Here is a 20,624-nt window from a genome sequence, read left to right as displayed (position 1 = left end):
TATTTATACATATATACATATACCTGCAAGGACTCGAAAGTGATCTGACTGAAATTCATTTGTCTCCATTATTGATATTTAATTTCATAATTATAGAAGTCTCTATTTAAAGAGACTATTCAGTTAACAGGTTAATATAAGCCTTGTCTAATTATAGTGAACTACATTGTTCAGAAAATAGGCCAACAGAAAAGGAAACTCCTACACTTGCCGATCATCTAACACTTCCTTGATCGTTTCTACTCTAATTTTCTTCTCCACTTCGTTTCCAATCTAATTACCATTCAACCCGCATAACTGAACCTCTCCAAAGTCTCTCGAAACGCCTGTTCCACATTTCCACTCATCAAAAATCCTCATCTTTGCTTTTCAAATCTCCATCAAACAAACCAAAGTAAAATAGCTACACTGGCTACTAGAAAGGTAATTCAAACTGAACACAAAAAAACAAATTGTTCGTGTACAAAATCATCCTAAAACCCATATAGACATAAGGCATATAATCGCAACTAACTGGGTCTATTCTAACATAAAAATATTACAAAATCTTCAAGATTCGGAAGCTTGACAAAATATACGTAACGCGCCATAATATAACGCCAGCATAATACCTAAAGTTAAGTTACCTATGCCTCCAGTCAAATTCGGTAAAAATTCTCTTAAAAGAACTGATCGTAAATATACAGAACTCCCTAAGAAGATAAACTGCTTCGCATTCCATCCGAGCCCTTCCATCGATTACCCAATCTGTCTACGATAGTCTAGTCGCGCTTATTAATCAGTCAGAATAAAACCGACTCGTGTGCTCATCCTATCTCATTAAACGACTCTGCTCCCCTCTCTTCCTCTACGTTCTCTTGTTACTCTGTCTCGTTTTGTCAAACGTTTGCTCGTTCAGACGAACGAGGAACTCCATCCTCTTTCAGACTAGGCCTGCGCTCCCTCTCTCCACGAGCTGACATTCTCCTAGCGGCGGCGCTCGTTGGCTGTGTGTCGACCGACGACGATCGGAGCCAACTTCTGTGACCATCGAGGTTTCGTCCCCTCGTGTTCCGTTTCGTGGCCGGTCAGTCAGTCAGCTCGGTATCGCATTATGCTACGGTCGCAACGACGGTCGCATCCTAACCGTGGCCGAAGCCTCCTCTACGCGACGATACCAGGAATCGGTGCAACGTGAGATCCGATGGCATGCGTCCACCTGGAAAATGGGGAAAACCGCCAGCAAACTAAAGTCCCGCAGAAGCCAGAGTCAGTGTCATATTCTACATTTTGTAATCTTTTTCCTTCTGTTCCTTTGATTTGATTTTTGCAGCAATTTTTTTATTCGAAGCAGTGCTCTGTTCTTCGGCATTGAAATTTCTTTCTTCGAATCACGTGCACGTTAGTTGTGCTATACGATGTGTAAAGTCATTCGTATTTAGTCAATTTACTGTCCTATTTGTTTCATTTCTGAAACGATTTTCCTCGTTTCTCTGCGTCGAGGAGTTTTTCAAATCAAAATGTGGACCTTGTTCGTACAATACAAAACTCATGCAGGTAAAGGCACCATTTGCAAGTTACAGTAGAGGATTTTCAACGTGTTTTGAAGGTGAATGAACAAATTTTTCAGTTATTAAGGAACTGTATTAGTTGTTATTGAAGTGTGTACTTTTTTCTCTTTTTTTTTATTTTTTTGAAGGATTTGAAGGAGATTGATGATAGTGTTTTATGCGTATGCGGGAGTGGTTTGTTCGATCGGTGAAAGGAGAGTGATGAGTCGCCGTGATTCAGGGAGCACGTGCTCAATGATGGACGGTCGAGGCTGATATCGGTGAGAGATCTCGTGGTCAAGCGTAAAACGACCACGTGAAGTTACGTTTGTACATATTTAACAACGTTTGTACCATTGAGTTTTTGATTCTTCTTTTAACTTGTAATTTAGTCGAACTTATTAATTTTATTAAAAAATCAAGAGTCTATCCTTTCGATAATAGTCTAATTAAGGTAATGATTAAAAAATCCTCTAATCTATAGAATACAATAAGCAATTAACTAACTTTCTCCGCAGAGTATTATTCTCAGAATGTGTATACAAACTAATTCCTTTTCAATTTCTCACAAGAGTCTTCGTACACCCTGTAAAAACGCTATTTTTAATGCAAAAATGTATAAAAATAATATATATAACTTTTCTACATTATAGAAAGTAGGTATAATTCTTATACGAATATGTAGACAAAATAGGGAGACAAAAATATTTGTACATCTTAGTATTTTGAACTACAGGTTATGCTAATACCTTTCCAGAACTGTTTTTGTCCTTAAAACGAGTCTTAATCTTTTTAACATAAACATGCTAACTTTGGCGGCAAATTTTGATGTCATTTTGTCTACATAAAAGTGCCCTTTTTGCGTATACAGAAACTTACATGAAACACTATGTGTATTAAAAAATATCCTCTAATTTTGGCTAGAAGAAATGAGCATCGTGTTGCGTGACTAAAGAAACGTTATTAGTGAAATATTGCAAGTTAACGGCGTTGATCAATTTTCTTGCAATTGTCAGTTCATTAATATAACTGTGATTAATAAATTATCGTGCAAGAGAATCCAGAACGCTTTTGCTTCGAATATTAATTCAGTTATGCAACAGCTGGGACGAAAAATCGTTGGCCAAACAAACGAAACGAGACATCGCGATAAGTCACCTGGCATATCAGCGGTTTATCGTGGAGCTCCGCCTACGCAACGATCGCTTCGCGGGCTGTCGCGTTGTAAGTAAATACACGTGTAGAGAATCACGTTGGAGTTTTATTTGAAAATCGAAACTGGTACGAAGTATGCTAAACGTGGGATGTAGGTCGCACGGTAGTTCCTTCTTGCGCGGGCTGCGGCTGATAAACGCAGCTTGCACCGACCAAACGTCGAGATAAACGCGTGTCTTTAAGGACATTTAAGCGCGCGAAACGTGTAAACGGAGCACACGGGGGCAATCAGACGTTAAATAGTGGACTTGCTCGACATTTTTCGAGAACTCGACCAATCAGATCGAGTCGACCAACGCACTAAATTTTAAATTATATACTTTCGTAAATTTTCTCCTACATTTTTAGGATTATGTTGCATCGAGATTGTGGATTGGAATGTAATTTGAAATTTTGAAATCTCGCGATTTCTCTACGCGTCGATCGAAACTCTCGGCGACTCATTCGTCCCTGTCAGCTGTGTACAAACTGAGTCCGATTGTAATTCCCGTCGCGAGGTAAACGCGCATATAATTACGCAGCCACGAAGGAAACGGGGGAATCTCCACGCACGTTTTACGCACGTGAATAAAACTTGTTTTTTAACAGTACGCGCAAAGAATCAGCCGTGTCGAACACTCAGTTTTCGATGACAAAGAAAAGCGCGCGTGTTCTTTCAACCGAGCTGATATAACTAGCGTATAACGGAATTTCTTTTAACAAAGTTCTCCAAAATTCGTCTGTATTTAAATTCAAAGACTTCCGTTTAAATGCACAGACGAAAAATCGAAATATTCATGAAAGTTATGGAACGAGAAGCTTTCAACGACTTCGCGAGTAACTGGCTGTAAAAATGTACCACGAATGAAAAAAGAAATATTCTTGTTCATATTGTATACGGTACATTTGACGGTATGCAGATTTTGCAAATTCCGAACTCTCGTCGCCAATGAAACATTTATGAAGCTGCAGCAACAGGTGAATCAGTGTCATTCAGTCAATTTGCTGATCAAGTTAAATATGATATATGTATATTAAACTTCCGTGAAACACTTAATATTATTCATTTCTATAATATTCTCTCCCGATATTTTCACAGGTCTAAATCTAACGAGAATAAAAAGTGACAAGTTTATCGAAATTTATTCAATCAATTGAATTATAATCATCCGATAAATTATTGTAAATATCACTCAAACGCCGAACAAAAAGTAATCAGTTTATTCAAATTAAATCAAATCTGAAATCTCCAGAAAAAGATTATCTCTCATCCAATGTACGACATATTGCCAAAAATCCAAATAAAACATAACAAAATCGGCAAAAATATTCCCGTGGTTTGTTCGTTTCGTTCGTGCTCAGTAAGGCTACCTAATCGCGGCTTTTTCGGTCGATAATGGTTCTCCAAACGTTGCATAGTTATCTCGATAAGCGGTTGGCTTATCAGTGTCGCCAGGTATGATGTCGGTGAACAAGCGAGCGAGCGAATAAGCGGGCGGCGCAAAACACACCTGCATTCCAGCGACTGTGTTTTTCGAACACGACCAGCCTCGCTCTTCTCCTTTTTCCTCGACTGTCTTAAGCTCTCTTGGTGGCTCGAGAGCTCCCATCATGGCTACCCTTCATTTTTCTTTCTCAAGCACACCGTGAAATTTTCAGGAGGACTCAAAACTTCACTGGTGGCCAGAGAAAATGTGTGGAATAGGGTAGAGAGTTTGTGCCAGTGGAGAAAATAGTGAAAGCGTAAATGTAATGTTTAGAATAGCTTTTATGGTCTTCCACGAATGCCTTCGTTCTGTAAAATCCCATGAAAAGGCTATTTTCATGCAAAGTCGTATCCTCGTGTAATATTACGTGTCGTATCTTCGTGTTCATTTATTGACACACGAAGCAACAATAATTATTTTATAGCAAAACGCACTTCTTTATGAGAATATTCGTAAGAAGAAAAAGATTGTGTTTGTGCAGTCTTGTTATTTCTCAGAGAGATATACGATCATGCCAATATTTTATGAGAATTTATACCTTTAAAGCGAAGCTGTTAATTAGCATAAAACACGCTAACTTCGCTGCGAAAGATGTGCAATTTTATTTAATAAAGATAATTTTATAAAGGGTACGAAGACTTTTGTAATTTTCTCTACGATGCTTAAGTTAGGAAATATAGTTAAAAGAAAAGGATCGAAGAGAAAAAAGGATGAAGTTTGATCTCTTTTATAGCTGAAAAAGACACGAATAGCTTGTCAATAAGAGTAAAAAAAATGACGCGTTGAAAGATTCTCCTCTTCTTTTGTGATTGGTTTTTTTGGTGAATTATGGATAAGAGTACATTAAGGTCGATTATGCAGATCTACCGATTGAAAGGAAACGATAAACGTGCATATTCTTGCAATGAATGGACCATTGTCCCCGTCGGCGTTGATCTATCGCTGACATTTCGAGCCCGAAGAATTTTTAGTCACGTCTCCTCTTATCACGATCGAATGATGCATGTCTGTTACTATGAAATTTAACGATTCGTCAATTTATTTTATTATGCGAAATCCTACTATTTCGTATGCAAACATTGGAATTTTTATATTAAACGTCGGATAGTCACTTCAACAGCTCATGCATATATAAATGAAGGAACATTTACGATGAAAACATCTGTGTTGCAAATCAGCAAAAAATGACGAAGAGATAAAAATATTTCAAAACGCTTAGTAAATATATTTCTTCATCCTCATTTCAAAACTCTTCGCAGTAGTTTTTAATGTATACACGATTAAACGTTTTAACACAAAACTTCCATCTCATCAAAATTGAAGATAACATCCGTAGTCGATGGTAGGCAGTAAAAATATTTTTCAAATATACCAAGTTGATGCGTATGAAAATATTGCTTCTGTGACCTTTGAATTTGACGAACCAATATTACTCAACAACATTTTATTCTACTTCAACGAATATGCACCAGCTTAATAACGAAAGAAGAAACTGCTCGCGAAATCTTCTATATGTATCTCAATCTACTGGTCCTTCCCACGAGCGAAGGAAACTTTGTTACGTGCAGCTGGTGCTCGAACCGTGTTCCTGAAAATAGAGCGGAACGGTTGTTTGGAAATGCTCTGAAACAGGTACACTTTCGTGGCGAAGAATGCATTCCGAGTCACGCAACTGCCGTACAATTCGCTACTCAGCACTCTTTCTCTTTTTCTTTTAAATCGTCCAATGTAGCGGAAAACGAAAAAACGAAGACGAGCAGAAGCATCTTTGCCTGTCTAGAAATACCCGGCGAAAAATCGCGAAGTTTAACGGGGGAACATGGTCTCGTATCCGCGACTGGAAAGGCTCGAGAACAGGTTTATATCCGCGCGTGTGAAGGCGAGCGAAGATAAACGAATCGAAGCGAAAGTGAGCCGAACACTTCAGTTTCTGACCAACTGTTCTAAGGATCCACGTATGATCCGCTTGTCAGATGTGGGTACGAGTGAATAAAAACGTAATATCTCGCGTGTACCGCGTATAAAACGATTTGCAAATCGGAATCACTAAATCGATGACGAACAATCGAGGAAGGTTCCACGACTTCGATAACGAGCGCGGTTGTTTCGTGGCTGCACCTGCGATCGCCTTCTCCGTGAACACGATGCAGTGATCCGGTCAGAATTCCAGAGAAGGACGAGCCCAGTTGTACTGAGCAATATTTTTCGAAAGCGATACTGGTCCTAACATACGTTTCATTTATGATTGAAACGGAACGAGACATTTTTTGACTTTTGGGGTTAATGAACGACAGGTGGATTGATCATAATGTAAAATGTAAAGTGAATGGTTTGATCGTTTGAAGTGGGATTGAGACTAGAGGAGGGGTGGGTAGTACAGTGAAAAGTGCATATGCAGTGGAGGATGTAGTCTATGCAAGGGAGAGATGAGACTTTGATTTCAATCATATAGAGATAGAAGAAATGGTAATACTAATTGTGAGAGCAGGTGCAAGAAGCTCCTATCTCGACAAATAAAACTGAGATCAGAGTCAGGAAACTCATTGAAACATCCCAAAAGTATTTTTCGCAATAGGACTCGTTAAAGTGCTCAAAAGTATATATATTCGTACATACTTTTCTATATCTTTTTCTTCTGTATCAATTACAATAAAAAATTCAATTCCACGAAGATTTAAGAAAATAGTAGTTACCTAATAAAGAAATGCCTAGATAAAATTCCTTGATAGGACGACCACGATCATACCCTGCCTTGTTGAGAGGCGAAAGAGAAGCCCCGATAAAGACATTAACTGCACCGATCGTTTGTATACGAAACCCGATGAAACCATTTGACGTAATCGCGATGGAGGGGCGTTGGCATCTCTGTTCGCGATAGCGAATCGCGAGCGAGTGGTTTTAAACGCTTTCATTCGTTCAAGTGATTTGCACACTGACCACACGGCCAATGTTATTGATTACAAATAAATAACAGACAAAAGTGAGTGACATAAACGTGAGCTGATAAGATTCGTCCACGAGTAAGTGGCACAGATAGCGATGATCGTAAGCGACAAGGATCGCGCGCGGAAAAGTACCGGCATGCGTGAGTATTAGAGACGAAGGATTTGAACTTCAGATTACCTATGTATCGGCAAATGTATGGGCAATTTGTCGTCGTATGATCGATGAGTTAGAAATTTCTTTGCGTAGAGATCTTTACGGGTTCTCGATGAAAAACAAAGCGATTCGAGTTGCTCTCTATAAGGAACGAGCTAATTTGTATTCTTGATGGAATGATAGATTATAATGAGACTAGGTATAGCAAGCAAATGAGAACGTTATGGAATATGAATCACTAAGAAATGTGTAATAGATGTTAGCGCGAGTTGGAAATGATGTTACTTTTGTCGAGGTTGATTGTTCTTTTTTTCGAGTCGCTAAGCTTTGTAAGGGAAAGTATAGCAAATGACTTTGCTCGATAATTTGACAAAATTGGTTTCCTAATAGTAATAGGTTTACTAAGATGCAAGAGAAGATTCGGCGAAATAGCTTGTTCTTCATATCGAAGCTATAGTGTTCTTCTATAAAGATGTACAGTTCTATAATGTTCTTTCTTCTTGATATTCATATGTAATATATGATAATTTAATTAAAATGTGTATATATTAATAACATTTCATCTAGAATCACTTTGAAAAGATTTTAAAGAAGATTCCTATTTTTTCGGATGATTCTCGATGAAAGTTAAGAGTTTGTTTATTTCTGAAAACACAACTGATGCAATAACACACTTTTCGATAATCTTCAGGCATAGCATGGAGCTTCCGGTTTCCATCTATGGGCACCCTACAAAACCTAGGCGCCAGTGGCCGTCGTCGAAAGAGAAACGGCATATCATCTTCAACCTCTTGTAAGGAACTCCATCAGAAGCGACACACGATCCACCTACAGCCGGAAGCAATTATTCATAAGGAGCCATCATTCATTGTGACACCACCGTCGCCGGAAGATCCGACCGAGGAGAACAGAAGGTAACTCGAGTGGTGTGTTAACTAACCATAAACGAACCACTCTGTTCGATAAAACGACTACTTGAAATCAATGTTATGTACACATAAGCTCATGTATGGCTTAATTTAGATTAAAATTCCCGGTTATTTCGTAAATTGTTCAATTTAGTTGAATTTTATGGATATATTTATATTACTTATCCAATTCTGAATCTTTAATAATCCATAATTTCGAAGAGTAATATCTTCAAGTTTATCGATCTACGTCTCATACATCTTTAAATTCCTTCTAATTCACAACCTTATACTGATTTATATGTTTAACACGTTGAATGCCACGCCAATTTTACAAGATTTGGCCATGACACCACGATGAATTTTTTATTATGCGACATACATAACTTTGGAATTTTACCTACAAGAGATATGTTACGGTGCGTAATCATTATTAATGAATTTAATTCACTGAGGTCACCGGCGACCCCTATGTAGCTGAGCAATTTCGCTCAATTTACTTATTTTTTACGATTATTAATTATCTCATATTGTTTCTTCAAATTGCTAAATAATTGTTCTATGTTGTTACGTCCGGGGTCGTACCATAAACCATAATCCATCCCACGGGCATACTTATTCGGACCCGCAATAATCCTAAAGACCGTCACAAGATTTAGTATTTTTTACTTTACTGTCAAGGCTCTTAAATGCCACCAAACATCTTTCAAGTCGAAACATTCCTTAGGCTTATTGTTCATTATGGTAAAACATGGAAAAAGCGGATGTTCCCATGTTCAACAGCCACTGGTGGGGGCGCACATAATAGATCTATATTTCATGTAGAAATAAAGCTATTTTTATATGTTTTATATTGCATTAATTTCGCCACATTATTGCAGTAACGATGGTAATAATAAAAAATTTATAACTATTGACATTTGTTCAAATTACGTATTTCTAATAATCTTGGTGCGCCGGTCACCGGTGACCCCCATGGCATTCAACGTGTTAACGATAACCAACATTGAAAATTTATACTTTCAACGCAACTAATCTCTAAGTTTCAAATTTCACATATATACATATGTTAAAATAACATGGGTTCGAGGAACCCTAAAAAGACCCTCGAAGGACTTTTCAAAGGGATTCGAGTCGAAATTCTCGTGTTATAAGTTATGAATTAGCCTGTTAGAGGTACATCGAGGATACCGGTACGGGAGCATAATAGAGCCGGCAGGTCCTGAACCGGTTTTCCTCGATCTTTGCCTTTCAAAGTGATGTCCTCCCTCGGCCGGTCGGGAATCCCATAGCGGAAAGACAGCACAATGGGGGAAACTATAAACGTTCCAACGATACTTGTAGCTGTTTCGTAATCCCGTCGGAAATCTGTGCGACAGCACATCGACCGATCCTTGTCCCGTTCATGTCGAGATTTATCTGAACATTGCATCGTTGAAAACTATAAGAACTGGCATTTCGATCGTTAATGACTTCATAGCTTGACCGATATGAATTTCAATAAGTTAAACGCAGCGTTAAATCGAGCGTGGTTAACGGAGTGTAAAGTGACGTTGGAAATTGATTCATTTTACGCTATGTTGAGCAGGGATTGAGTATGATGATGCTAATGATCGGTATAATTAAGGTACGGTAGCGCCTCCATGTTGCAGAGAAGTCGTAAAATCGGTCAAGCGACGAAGTTATGATAGAGCATGCCGATGAACGAATTGACCGAAACTCGAGTAAATTGCAAAATTTCATCATAAATCATTATTTCATCACGTTAAATTTAGTTCAATTGTGAACGTAAGTTCATAGATATCATCTTGTGCTCTTTACACTGACTTTTTTTTCATTGCTGAAAACCTCTTCTACGATAACTTTACGTTACTTCTCTTTGCTGCTACTTCTTTTTCTACGATGTATCATTTTATTACTGCAATACCTTTTTTCTTCCCTACTTTGCTTTTCTTATTTCTTTCTTTTTTAAATTCTTTATACTGCTTTGTTTATTACCACGATAGAACGTTCAGACACCACAGAAAAGATTTTTATCCGAATAATTCCTATAGATTCACAGAAAATAATTCACTTAAACTAAGAAGTTCATCTAGTCGATTAACTTACGAAAATTACTGGTGGTTTCAATGAATGAGTACTTTCATAGATCTTGTGCAAGTTTCTATGAACATGATGGGGACGATTATGGGTAAAACCAGGAGCAGTGTTACACAAAACGATGCGCATGCGTGCACTTTCGCGCGAATCGCTGATAACACGGGTAAAGTTCTGTCGCGTTGACATTACAGCTAGGGACGATAAGAAACGCTGCATACTTCTGCGAAACGTATCCCTCTCGTCTACGTATAATTCCAGTTGAAAATTGTTTTCGTCACGCCATCGGTTGAAGTTTGAAACGGTAGACTGTTAGACTCGCGTACTGACGCGTATGAAACAATAGAAAAGAAATAAAATTCTATAAGTTATCCGAGACAAACTTTTATATATGATTCTTAATCTTCGTATTTTGACTATAATTTTTGACAAAAAATTACGTATAACATTCCCGGTTCATCTCGATAAGCTGTTATTTTAAAATTTAATACCTGATAACAGTAAAATTCTATAATGAATTTAGAAAGATAAGAAAAAAGAACTGACAAAAATCATCCTCGAGTGATCGATTGACCTTGATGTTATGTATTTATGATAAAATTTTTTTTTTTTTATTTATTATTTGTTTACATTTTACAATTCGTCCGTTAGGACATTTGGTAAAATATTATATTTTAAGTTTTGATAAAATATAGCATGTGGATGGTTACCGCCAGCGGGACTCCATCTTCCAGGTTGTTTATTGTTCTATTATGAGGTCTGCAGGATGCTTCTTCTTCAATCTTCTTTCTATTATTGATTTATTCGTTTCAGCAACCAGCTGATTTGGGTGTGTTGCAAGTTTTTCCTTATACTTTTTTGCACATCTGGCGATTTCCTCTTTAACTGTTGGAATCTTTAAAGCTTTTCGTATATCTTCATTTCTGACGTACCATGGAGCGTTAACTATTGTCCTTAAGATTTTTGCTTGCTCTGTTTCTATTTTATTTATGTGACTGATTGCTGCCATCCCCCATAGTGGGACTCCGTATGTCCAGATTGATTTGATTAATTTTCTGTACATATTTAGTTTATTCATTGTGCTTAATTTAGATTTTCTATTGATTAACCAGTACATCTGCTTCATTTTTTCACGTATTCTGTTTGTTACTGATTTTATGTGATGTTTCCATGTAAGGCGTGTGTCTAAATGTATTCCTAGATATTTGACATACTTTGTTTGTGCTATGTGGGCGCCATTTAGTTGGATGTCTGGTGTTTTTCCTTTTCTAAGCGTAAATGTTATGTGATTGCACTTACTGGTATTCACTTTTATTTGTTTGCTTTGCAGCCATTTTTCTATTTTTGTAATGTGTTTTTGTAATAGTGCGGCAGCCGTTTCTGGATTTGCGTGTCTAGTTAGTAAGACCGTATCGTCCGCGAACGTTAGAGTTTTGCTGTTGACAATTGTTGGCATGTCTGCTGTATAGAGTGTGTATAATATTGGTCCTAGGACGCTTCCTTGCGGTATTCCTGCCTTGATATCCTTAATTTCAGAATATGCGTCATTTATTTTTACTACAAAGGTTCTATTGTTTAAGTAAGATTTGAGTAATTTGTAGATTTGTTCTGGAAATTGCTTTTTGATAGTTTGAAGAAGTTTTTCATGGTTAACTTTGTCAAATGCTTTTTCAATGTCAATAAATAGTGCCGTGCAATATTGTTTTGTTNTCCAATGCCTGTAAAATTTCATTGACGAGTCTATGCATTTGTTCTATTGTAGAGTGTTTATTCCTGAATCCAAATTGATGGTCCGGTATTAGTTTTTCTTTTTCTATTATTGGTTTTAGGCGGTTATATATTATTTTTTCTAGTAGTTTGGAAAACGCAGGTAGTAATGATATTGGCCTGTAAGATGCAGTTAAATGTGGGTTTTTGTTTGGTTTGGGTAACATTACGATCTTTGCTATTTTCCATAATGCAGGAAAATACTGTATTCTTAGAATTGCGTTGAATATTATCGTTGTTAGTCTTATTGCCTTTGGGGGAAGGTTTTTTAAGATTTTTTCATTGATCAAGTCAAATCCTGGTGCTTTATTTGTCTTTGTTGCCTTAATTAAGTTTGTAACTTCTTGCGCTGTTATGCTGAGTATGGTGCAGTGTTTGTCAATTGCGTTGTTGGCATTTTCCACTTCTTCATGTGTTTGCCCTTCGGGAATGCGGTTATTAATTTCATACGGTGAAAATGTATTTTGTAAGTGCTTCGAAAATTCTTCTGCCTGCTCTTCGCTACTTCTGGCCCATGAGTTGTCCATTTTTTTGATTGCTGGGATTGATTTTATTGTTTTCTTCACTTTGTTGGTGACTTTCCATAGGGAGTAGTTGTTTTCTCGTGTTCTCAGTTTTTGCCATTTTGCTTTCGCTTTTCTTTTTTTTTCTAATTTTATCTAGGATGTCCTACGGAATAATTTTTGTTTGCCTGCTATTTAATTTATAAGTGGTGGTTGCCCACGCTGCTTCCTGTATTATTTCTGTCAGAGTTGCTACTGCCTGCTCAATGTGTTCAGGTGTTTTCAATGGGATATTGCAATTGATTTTGTTTTCGATCAGCTCTTTAAAAATTTTCCAGTTGGTGGTTTTATTGTAAAGCGACTTTGACTTGTTATAAAGTAGTGGTTTGCCCGTATATTCTAATGTAATTGGTGTGTGGTCGGAGTTAAGCTCAAGGCTGGTTGTTATTTTTAATTTACTTGCACTTAATCCTTTTGTTATTGCAAAATCCAACAGGTCAGGTGTTTTATTGAGGTCTGTCGGCCAGTACGTTGGTCTTCCTGTAGATAGCACGTTGAGGTTGCTATTTCTAATATATTTTTCTAGTGTTCTGCCTCTCGGTGGGTTAATTCTCGAACCCCATAACGTGTGCTTCGCATTAAAGTCTCCTGCTGTGATATATTTATCGCCTGAGGATTGGAAGTACTCTCCCCTTTTTTTAAGCGTCATTTTGTGTCTCGGTGGTGCATATACTGCTGATATCTGAAAATAATTGTCATTGGTTTGTATTGTGACAGTGGTTGCTTGTAGCTGTTCTTGATTTGTTTGACTATGTAGGTGATGCTTGATGTCATTTTTTATTATTACTGCAGTTCCTCCATGTGCTTTACCTGAGGGGTGTTTGGTGTCATAGATAGCGTAATACGGTATTTTCATGTAACTTTTTAGAGTGAAATGTGTTTCTGAGACAAGTAGTATATCAATATTATTTTTATACAAGAATGTTTTATGATAAAAATGACAAGATTTTGAAATAAACGCATGTGTGCTATGTTTCGCGCATGCTACGTTTATAAGTTTATACAGATGCTTCAGTGCTTATCGCGAAAAGAATAAGAAGAAAAAAGGATACTATCAAACAGTACGCAATTTTTTCAATCGCACAATACAATCACGCATCAAATGATATCAAACGCGTATAAAATAAATTGCGATAATTTAATTAGAAAAAAAAAACATGTTTAAAAAACCATAGCTTGATACCTATGTAGAATAGTCCATAGAAATAGATCTAACAGATATAATATTTGTATCCATTCAAAAGGCGGTGTCCACATGTTGCACCACATGTAATAACAACCAAATAATCTCGTAGAACATATTGGGGTGCTCGGTTAAATTTGTTTTTTTATTCGTAAGTAGAATGACGTAAAAAAATATGCATCTGTTGTTACAAGTGGAATCATCGTTTGTTACTGTTTACCAAGAAATATTCTCCTACTCTTAAATCAGACAGATCTATAACCCCATAAACTGATTTATATTATTGGCGTAATCGTTTTAATTTACTAACAATTCTTATTCTTAATTTCATTAATTAACAATCGCACGGACTATTATCAAACGAACCTGATACTGTCGTAGACCTGAGACAGTACTCTCGCGTCCTTACATCGATCATTCACCGAACGATGCACTTCCTTTCCAAGCTCAGTACGAACGAAACAAATGCACAGATGCGTTTTATTACACTTATCGAGCGCCCCTATTTCACGCAGGCGCGCCAGGCCCCCATATGCAACACCCTCTTCCTGAACAGATCAATAACTTCCGCGTGTATCAACTAGGCCTAACGTGGTATCTCGATAACGTTGAATTTCTCAATTGAAATCAACGAAACCCTCGAAAATCGGGGGAATATCTGGCGCTCGAGTTCATCGATCGAACGACCGGTGTCAACTCGAATGTTGAAAGGCACTCGAGAACGGAGAAAACGCAGGCGTGGGTGAGAACGCGATGAGACACTATGGGTACGCAGTAACGTACTTAGCATATTAAAAATGCAATAAAATGCACCGTTGAATCGTTTTAAACTAAACCTGACTTCTTCGAATCATCTTCGTCAATCGATCATCTTAATAAATTCTTCGATCATCGTATACCATAATGGAATACTATTTTTACTTCAGCTGTTTCTAAGAGATAGCCGTCTATTATTTAGAACTCTTGACAGTTTTCTAATCTGAAGAAGTCAAGATTAATTTACAGTAAATCTGGATAGATGTATCTAAGTAGATCTGAGTTTCTTTGAAGTGGTTGTTAAGTTAATTATCAAATTTTATTGCTCGGACATGTAAATGCTATCTTTACTCATTTTCGCAATTAACGAAAATTAACGAATAATAAAAGCACAATAATAGTACGTTAATCCACAACGTTTGAAAGATCGCAGAAGAAAACAAGAAAACGATGAATTTTAATGGGCTTCCAGTCAAACGAGATCGCAGCATCTATAGGGAGGGAAGAGAAATATTTCCCTTGGCTAGAACGACGGCCGAGTCGAATTCGTCTCCACGTCGTTCTATTAATATCTCACGGGGCGCCCCTCTGATCCTCCAAAAATACGGCCCTGCTCCCGTCGTGGCTTTCCACGCACATAGTTCAGTGGGGTGCGCGCGCTCGGCCCGAGAGCCGTGTGGCCAAACCCTATCTGTCTTTACGATTTCTCGCGGCTTCAAAAGAAAATTCTTTGCGCGCGATCACGTTCGTGGAACGCACCGTGTGTTCTTTCACCTTCGACGAGAGGGAAGGTTAAAAGAAACAAATTGAAAGGAAAAAGGGTTGGAGAGATGCACCGAGGCGAAATGTGAACGATCCACGGTGTAAAGTTGCTTTTTCGACGCAGGTCGTCGGAGGTAAAGGTCGAGGAGGCGGAGGAGGAGGTGGCGAACAGAAGGGAGGACTGCGACGCGTGCGAATCCGCTGCGAAAAGGGTTGACAACAGTAACGACTATTCCAATCTACCAATGGTAAGTGTGTCATTTATTATAGGAAACGTTTCAGATTCGAAGAATTCGGTGGAAAAGCGCGGAATCTGTGATAATTGGCGTTAATAGACGGAAAAGTTGTTGTTACGCGAGACGGTTCGTTCAGTGACACCACTCCCCGGTGAAATATAAATTTGCGAAAATTTTAAAGTTTGAATAAATCATTTTTAATAATTCTCCGATACTGATGATAAGTTTTATGCCTAATTTATATTTTTATACGCCAGTCGTGTTTACATAAAAGTAGTAAGTTTGTAGTACTGAACGAAATAATCACGTAGTGGATATTTTATGTTGAACAGAGGTTTGTTTAGAATATTTTTAGAGATGATCAAACTAACGGGGCTCGATCTTGACCGAAGTATGATAATGAAAAGTGACAGACTCATCGAAGAAATTTGATGATTAATTCGTTGACGCTACTGACTCGGTGATTCAACTTTCACGCGTGACACTTTGCTCCAAACCGTTGATAAGTTGTACGCATGAACGCTAACTTCGTTGATCCCTTTATGGAGCGAGTACTCAAGGCTATTCTTGTTAAGCCAATCTTGCGGTCTCGTACCGTCCAGACATTTCTTCGTTGATTGTGGCTATATGTAGCTTATCTTATGCGAAAAGTCGTTTGATACAATGGTAAAAATGCTCGTATGTCCACGCTGTATCAAATTAAAATACTAATATATGGTAAAGAAATTACTCGTTTAAAAAGGATAAAAAGAGTAAGAAGCAAATGCTTAAGATTATTTATAGAAACGTCAAACTATATAAAAAAATAAAATCTTCAGGTCATTAATATTGAAAAAATGCTAATCCCACGGGTCTTCTTGAATTTCTAATGCTCCAAACGCTATAGTATTCTGAACTATGTTCGGGAACCTCTCATTTAAAATTCACATTCTCGCTTATCTGATTTAGGATCCACCCGAGGAGTCGACTCGAAAACTTCTGGAGCGAGAACTTCGACTTCTGGATCCCAGAGATTTAAGATCGCACGCTTGGTATCATGGTAGTACTCTTCGAGGTGGTCGAAAAGGCGCTGAAGCGGAAGTACCGAACGACGGTGACTTCCTGGTCCGAGATTGTGCCTCTCAGCCCGGAAACTACGTCCTTACGGTCCGATGGAAAGGCCAACCCCTTCATTTCGTCATCAACAGGGTGAGTTTTTCTTAAGGCTATCGCATTCTTTATGTAATCTTTCCTTTTAAACAATAGAAGCAAAAACTTTTGGATAAAAATGTAACAAATCCTTTAAATTGTCCAATTTCCAAACTTCTTCAAACAAGCGTTCTGTAATTTCCTATTAATTGGTGTTCCGATATAATCGGCCGTTTCTTTAATCAGTATTCTGATAATCAAGTTTCTACTGTATTTAAAACCAAAGATTTCTAAATTTTATTTTGAAAAGGAAAGCCCATAAATGTTTATAGACTTACAGATTTATATATTTACACATTAGCTGTTTTCACTTTTCTGTTCTTTATCTGTGAATATAATAAGAGAACTTCACGTTTTGATAATGGAATTTTTACTGTACTTTTCTCATCACTATCAATAGACTAATCGTATCAAGAAACTAAATAATCACTATCGATAAACTAAACGCCTCTATACTAACAGGTAGTAATTCAGCCAGAGACAGTCTACGAAAGGGCCCAATACCAGTTCGAGGACGAAGCGTTTGACACGGTAGCCGATCTGATAACTTTCTACGTGGGCAGCGGCCGTCCGATAAGTCAAGCGAGTGGCGCTCGCATAATCACCCCAAAACCAAGATGCGTTCCTCTAACCTGCGTAGCAGGACCAACGAACAGCCAACACTGTTCTAGCCCTTCCTCCTCGTCCCTATCGACTGGATCTCCGCCTCGCCTACCTCGAAAACAACAACGAAGTCACTCTCTAACCGCTCAACATCATCCATCTGATCAACACGATAGTCGTCAAACATCGAATCAACAAGCAGCACCCCATGGACCGATCCAATCGAGCACTCTACCGCGAGTTCCACCTATTCAGAACCAACCACCATCGTGTTCCTTATCTCTGGGTCGTCAGAAGATCACCAGGGTGACTTCCGACCCGGCTCTCCAACAACAGCAACAGCCAACTCTTCAACCATCGAGTTTGAATCATCAAAATTCACACGGTACCGCTCCGCCGAAGCCACCAAGGCTGCCATACGCCCCTAATCACCAGCATCATGCTCATCACCATCATCATCATCACCATCACCATCATCAAGGCTACCAAGCGTCAGGAAGCGACAGCGGAAACGGATCTGGAGACAGTGAGTTCGAAACGAACAATTCAGGCGGCGCCAGTAATCCGTCTTCCTCTGCTCCTATCAAAGGAGTCGTGATTAGAAGTCATTATAACACCAGTAATGATGGTACTAATGGGAATAATGGCAACGAGTATGAATTATCCGCAGAAGAGCAGCTAGTTGTGGCTGCACCGTCTTTAGAAATCACGACAGCTTTGGATATCGAAGGATTTACGACTCTGTTATTGCCAGCTGGCGAGCATAGACCTCTAGATCCTACAGCTTTAAGAGGAGTGTCTGGAATGTTGCACGACTCGGCACCAAGAGTCTTGGCATCTCATCTAACGAAGATCGACCTTGAATTGGCTCTTCAACCTGGATCTGGGAATAGAAATGGGCTGAGTGGTATCGAATTAGCCACTCTGCCGCATGGTCGACAAGCCAGAATGGATTTGATCGAAAGATCCGAGTGTCTGAAGCTTGTGGTGGCGGTGACTGTGCTGGCTGGAGCCACCGCCATCGAAAGAGCAGCTACGATCAGCAAGTGGATCAAAGTCGCCATAGATACGAAGACAGCTCTGGGGAATTTGTATGGATTCTGTGGCGTGATGCTTGGTTTGTGTTTGCCTCAGATACAGAGGTTGGCGAACACGTGGCATTTGTTGAGACAGAAACATACCGACGAAGCTTTTAGTTTTGAAGCGAAGCTCAGGCCTACGCTTCGTGCTATGAACGAGTGCACGAACCCACAGGCACCAAATACTACGCTCCCACATCTGTTGCCCATCGCTTTACTCGGCGAACGAGGTCCTGAAGATATTCTTGGTGCGTTGAATAAAGTTTCCCTTGCTTTAGCGGTAAATCTTCGATTCGAACTTAACTTGACACTGAATCCTCAAAAATTTCGTTTATAAAAATTAATTTTTATCAGTTTGAATTTTATTATAGGCAGAATATATTGTTTGTATTGTATTGACCATCTAAACTAAAATTTAACATCGGATGCGTAATAAAATTTGAATCGTATCCTTTTTTAGGGACCGTAGCCCCATCAGGTCTAGCAGCGGCAATTCTATCGCCCTGGGAGAATTCAGCCCCAGACTGTGGCCTATCCATCGTTTGGTCTCACTTGGAATCAGCTCGAAAAATGGCAGAGAATCTCCCATTATTCCGTAGAAACGCGGAAATCGTTCTCGAGGGCTCGAGAAGCGACGAATTACTATCCGACGCGTTTCGAACGGAATTTCATATAAAATTCCTGTGGGGAAGCCGAGGAGCCACCGTAGCACCGGAAGAGAGGCATTTAAAATTCACGCAAGTGTTGGACGCGATGTTCGACAAGTGTTCATCGACGGAAGTGGCGGCCTAAACGCGATCAAAGGAGAATATTATAAATAGAAGTTCGATTTATCTTGACGTTACTCGACGTTTTTAAATGAACTTTTTTCTCGCGAGAACGAGACAAGCATAACAAACAAGGGACCCGAACATATTTGCGTTCGACTTGCGTTCTAGGTGTAAATTATGATTCTGTAATTATGTAATTAAGTGATTGTAATTAATTGTACTTTTGTAGGGTTTAGTATTTTATTTGAAAAGATCCACGATTGTGTTCGAATGTACTGTTATAGTCGATTATGCGTTAGAACTTTTTGAAACATATGGTAAGGTAGGATTATTTGAATCGGTAGAATATTTCGATGAAATTAAACAGTTCATCTTATAACTTATTAAATTCAATTATGAACAATTTTTCCGCGATCGACATTTTAATATAGACTGCTTGATTTGTTGCTAGTAGCCTGATGAACAACGAAATTATATGATATACATTGACGCTCGCGCATAGTTTTCGAGAAGGAATAAGACCTACTCATCAAAAGGAGAAAAGTTTGTTTAATTAACGTTAATATTACTTAATTATAATCGTCATAGTAATTCAATAGCTCATATATATTACTTTATTTTTGTAAATTATTTTATTGTTCGTTTTATTAGTTCTTGTATAATACCTTCTCGTTGATTCAAATAATCCTAGCTTATCCTGCCCTATCCGTTATCGAGCCGTTTCCTCGCGATTCTCGCAATTTTCTGAATTGTTTCTTTAAATGAGATCGCAAATCGTAATTGTAACTCGTGGAACGTGATTTTTCCATCGCGGCGAATGACATTTTTTGTAAGAGAAGAAATAAAAAACAACGAAATAATAAGTGTTTTGCGATAATAATTCGCTGCGATGGTGGAATTGTATCTCTAAGGAACAAAAAAATCAAAAGCACATAGCATTAACGTGACTTGGACGTATAGTATATCGCAGATGTAATGATAAAACGTGTCGTATTTAGCGCAATAACGATTACCAAGAATGTTTAACGATCCTTTTATTATTAACAGGAAAACCGTATTTAACGTCTTGGAAGAAAAGTGGGCGACGAGAGATATGATAATCAAATCGAGTTGAACTTGTCGTGTACTTAACGCTCTAACCGATCCTATTATTACTCGACCGATTATACGTTGTAAATGTTGTTCACGTTTGTTCACATTTAATAATATATACGGAGAATGAAAATCAACTTCGCCTTTCAATTCACCCCCTCTCCCCTTCCATCGATTGTTGATATAGTTCCTGCAAAGATATAATATTCATATGTAAAGTGTGAAACTAATATTAAGACTTTTTCTTTATTTTGCACAAAATACAAGAGGAAAGATTATTTTTACCAAAGAATAGAGATTCAAATACACAT

General features: G+C 38.2%; 1 protein-coding gene across 2 annotated transcripts; it reads left to right on the top strand.

Annotated features, from left to right (window-relative positions):
- The first annotated feature begins 981 nt into the window (after window positions 1-981).
- LOC122572842 (breast cancer anti-estrogen resistance protein 3 homolog) lies at window positions 982-20,450 on the top strand. 2 transcript variants are annotated; one of them, XM_043738386.1, is made up of 6 exons: window positions 982-1,248; window positions 8,001-8,223; window positions 15,470-15,593; window positions 16,530-16,769; window positions 17,232-18,699; window positions 18,912-20,450. In XM_043738386.1, exons 1-6 carry the CDS (start codon window positions 1,206-1,208, stop codon window positions 19,241-19,243), a joined length of 2,430 nt encoding a protein of 809 aa, XP_043594321.1. In that variant the 5' UTR covers window positions 982-1,205; the 3' UTR covers window positions 19,244-20,450. The 2 variants fall into 2 exon arrangements, with proteins under 2 accessions (XP_043594321.1, XP_043594322.1); XM_043738387.1 differs by lacking the exon at window positions 982-1,248 and adding an exon at window positions 3,375-3,701.
- Window positions 20,451-20,624: the final 174 nt, after the last annotated feature.

This window comes from Bombus pyrosoma, linkage group LG11 (genome assembly GCF_014825855.1).
Source record: "Bombus pyrosoma isolate SC7728 linkage group LG11, ASM1482585v1, whole genome shotgun sequence".
Taxonomy (NCBI): Eukaryota; Metazoa; Arthropoda; class Insecta; order Hymenoptera; family Apidae; genus Bombus; species Bombus pyrosoma.
The sequence above is the reverse complement of the archived record's forward strand: the minus strand, read 5'-3'. Positions and strand labels throughout refer to the sequence as shown.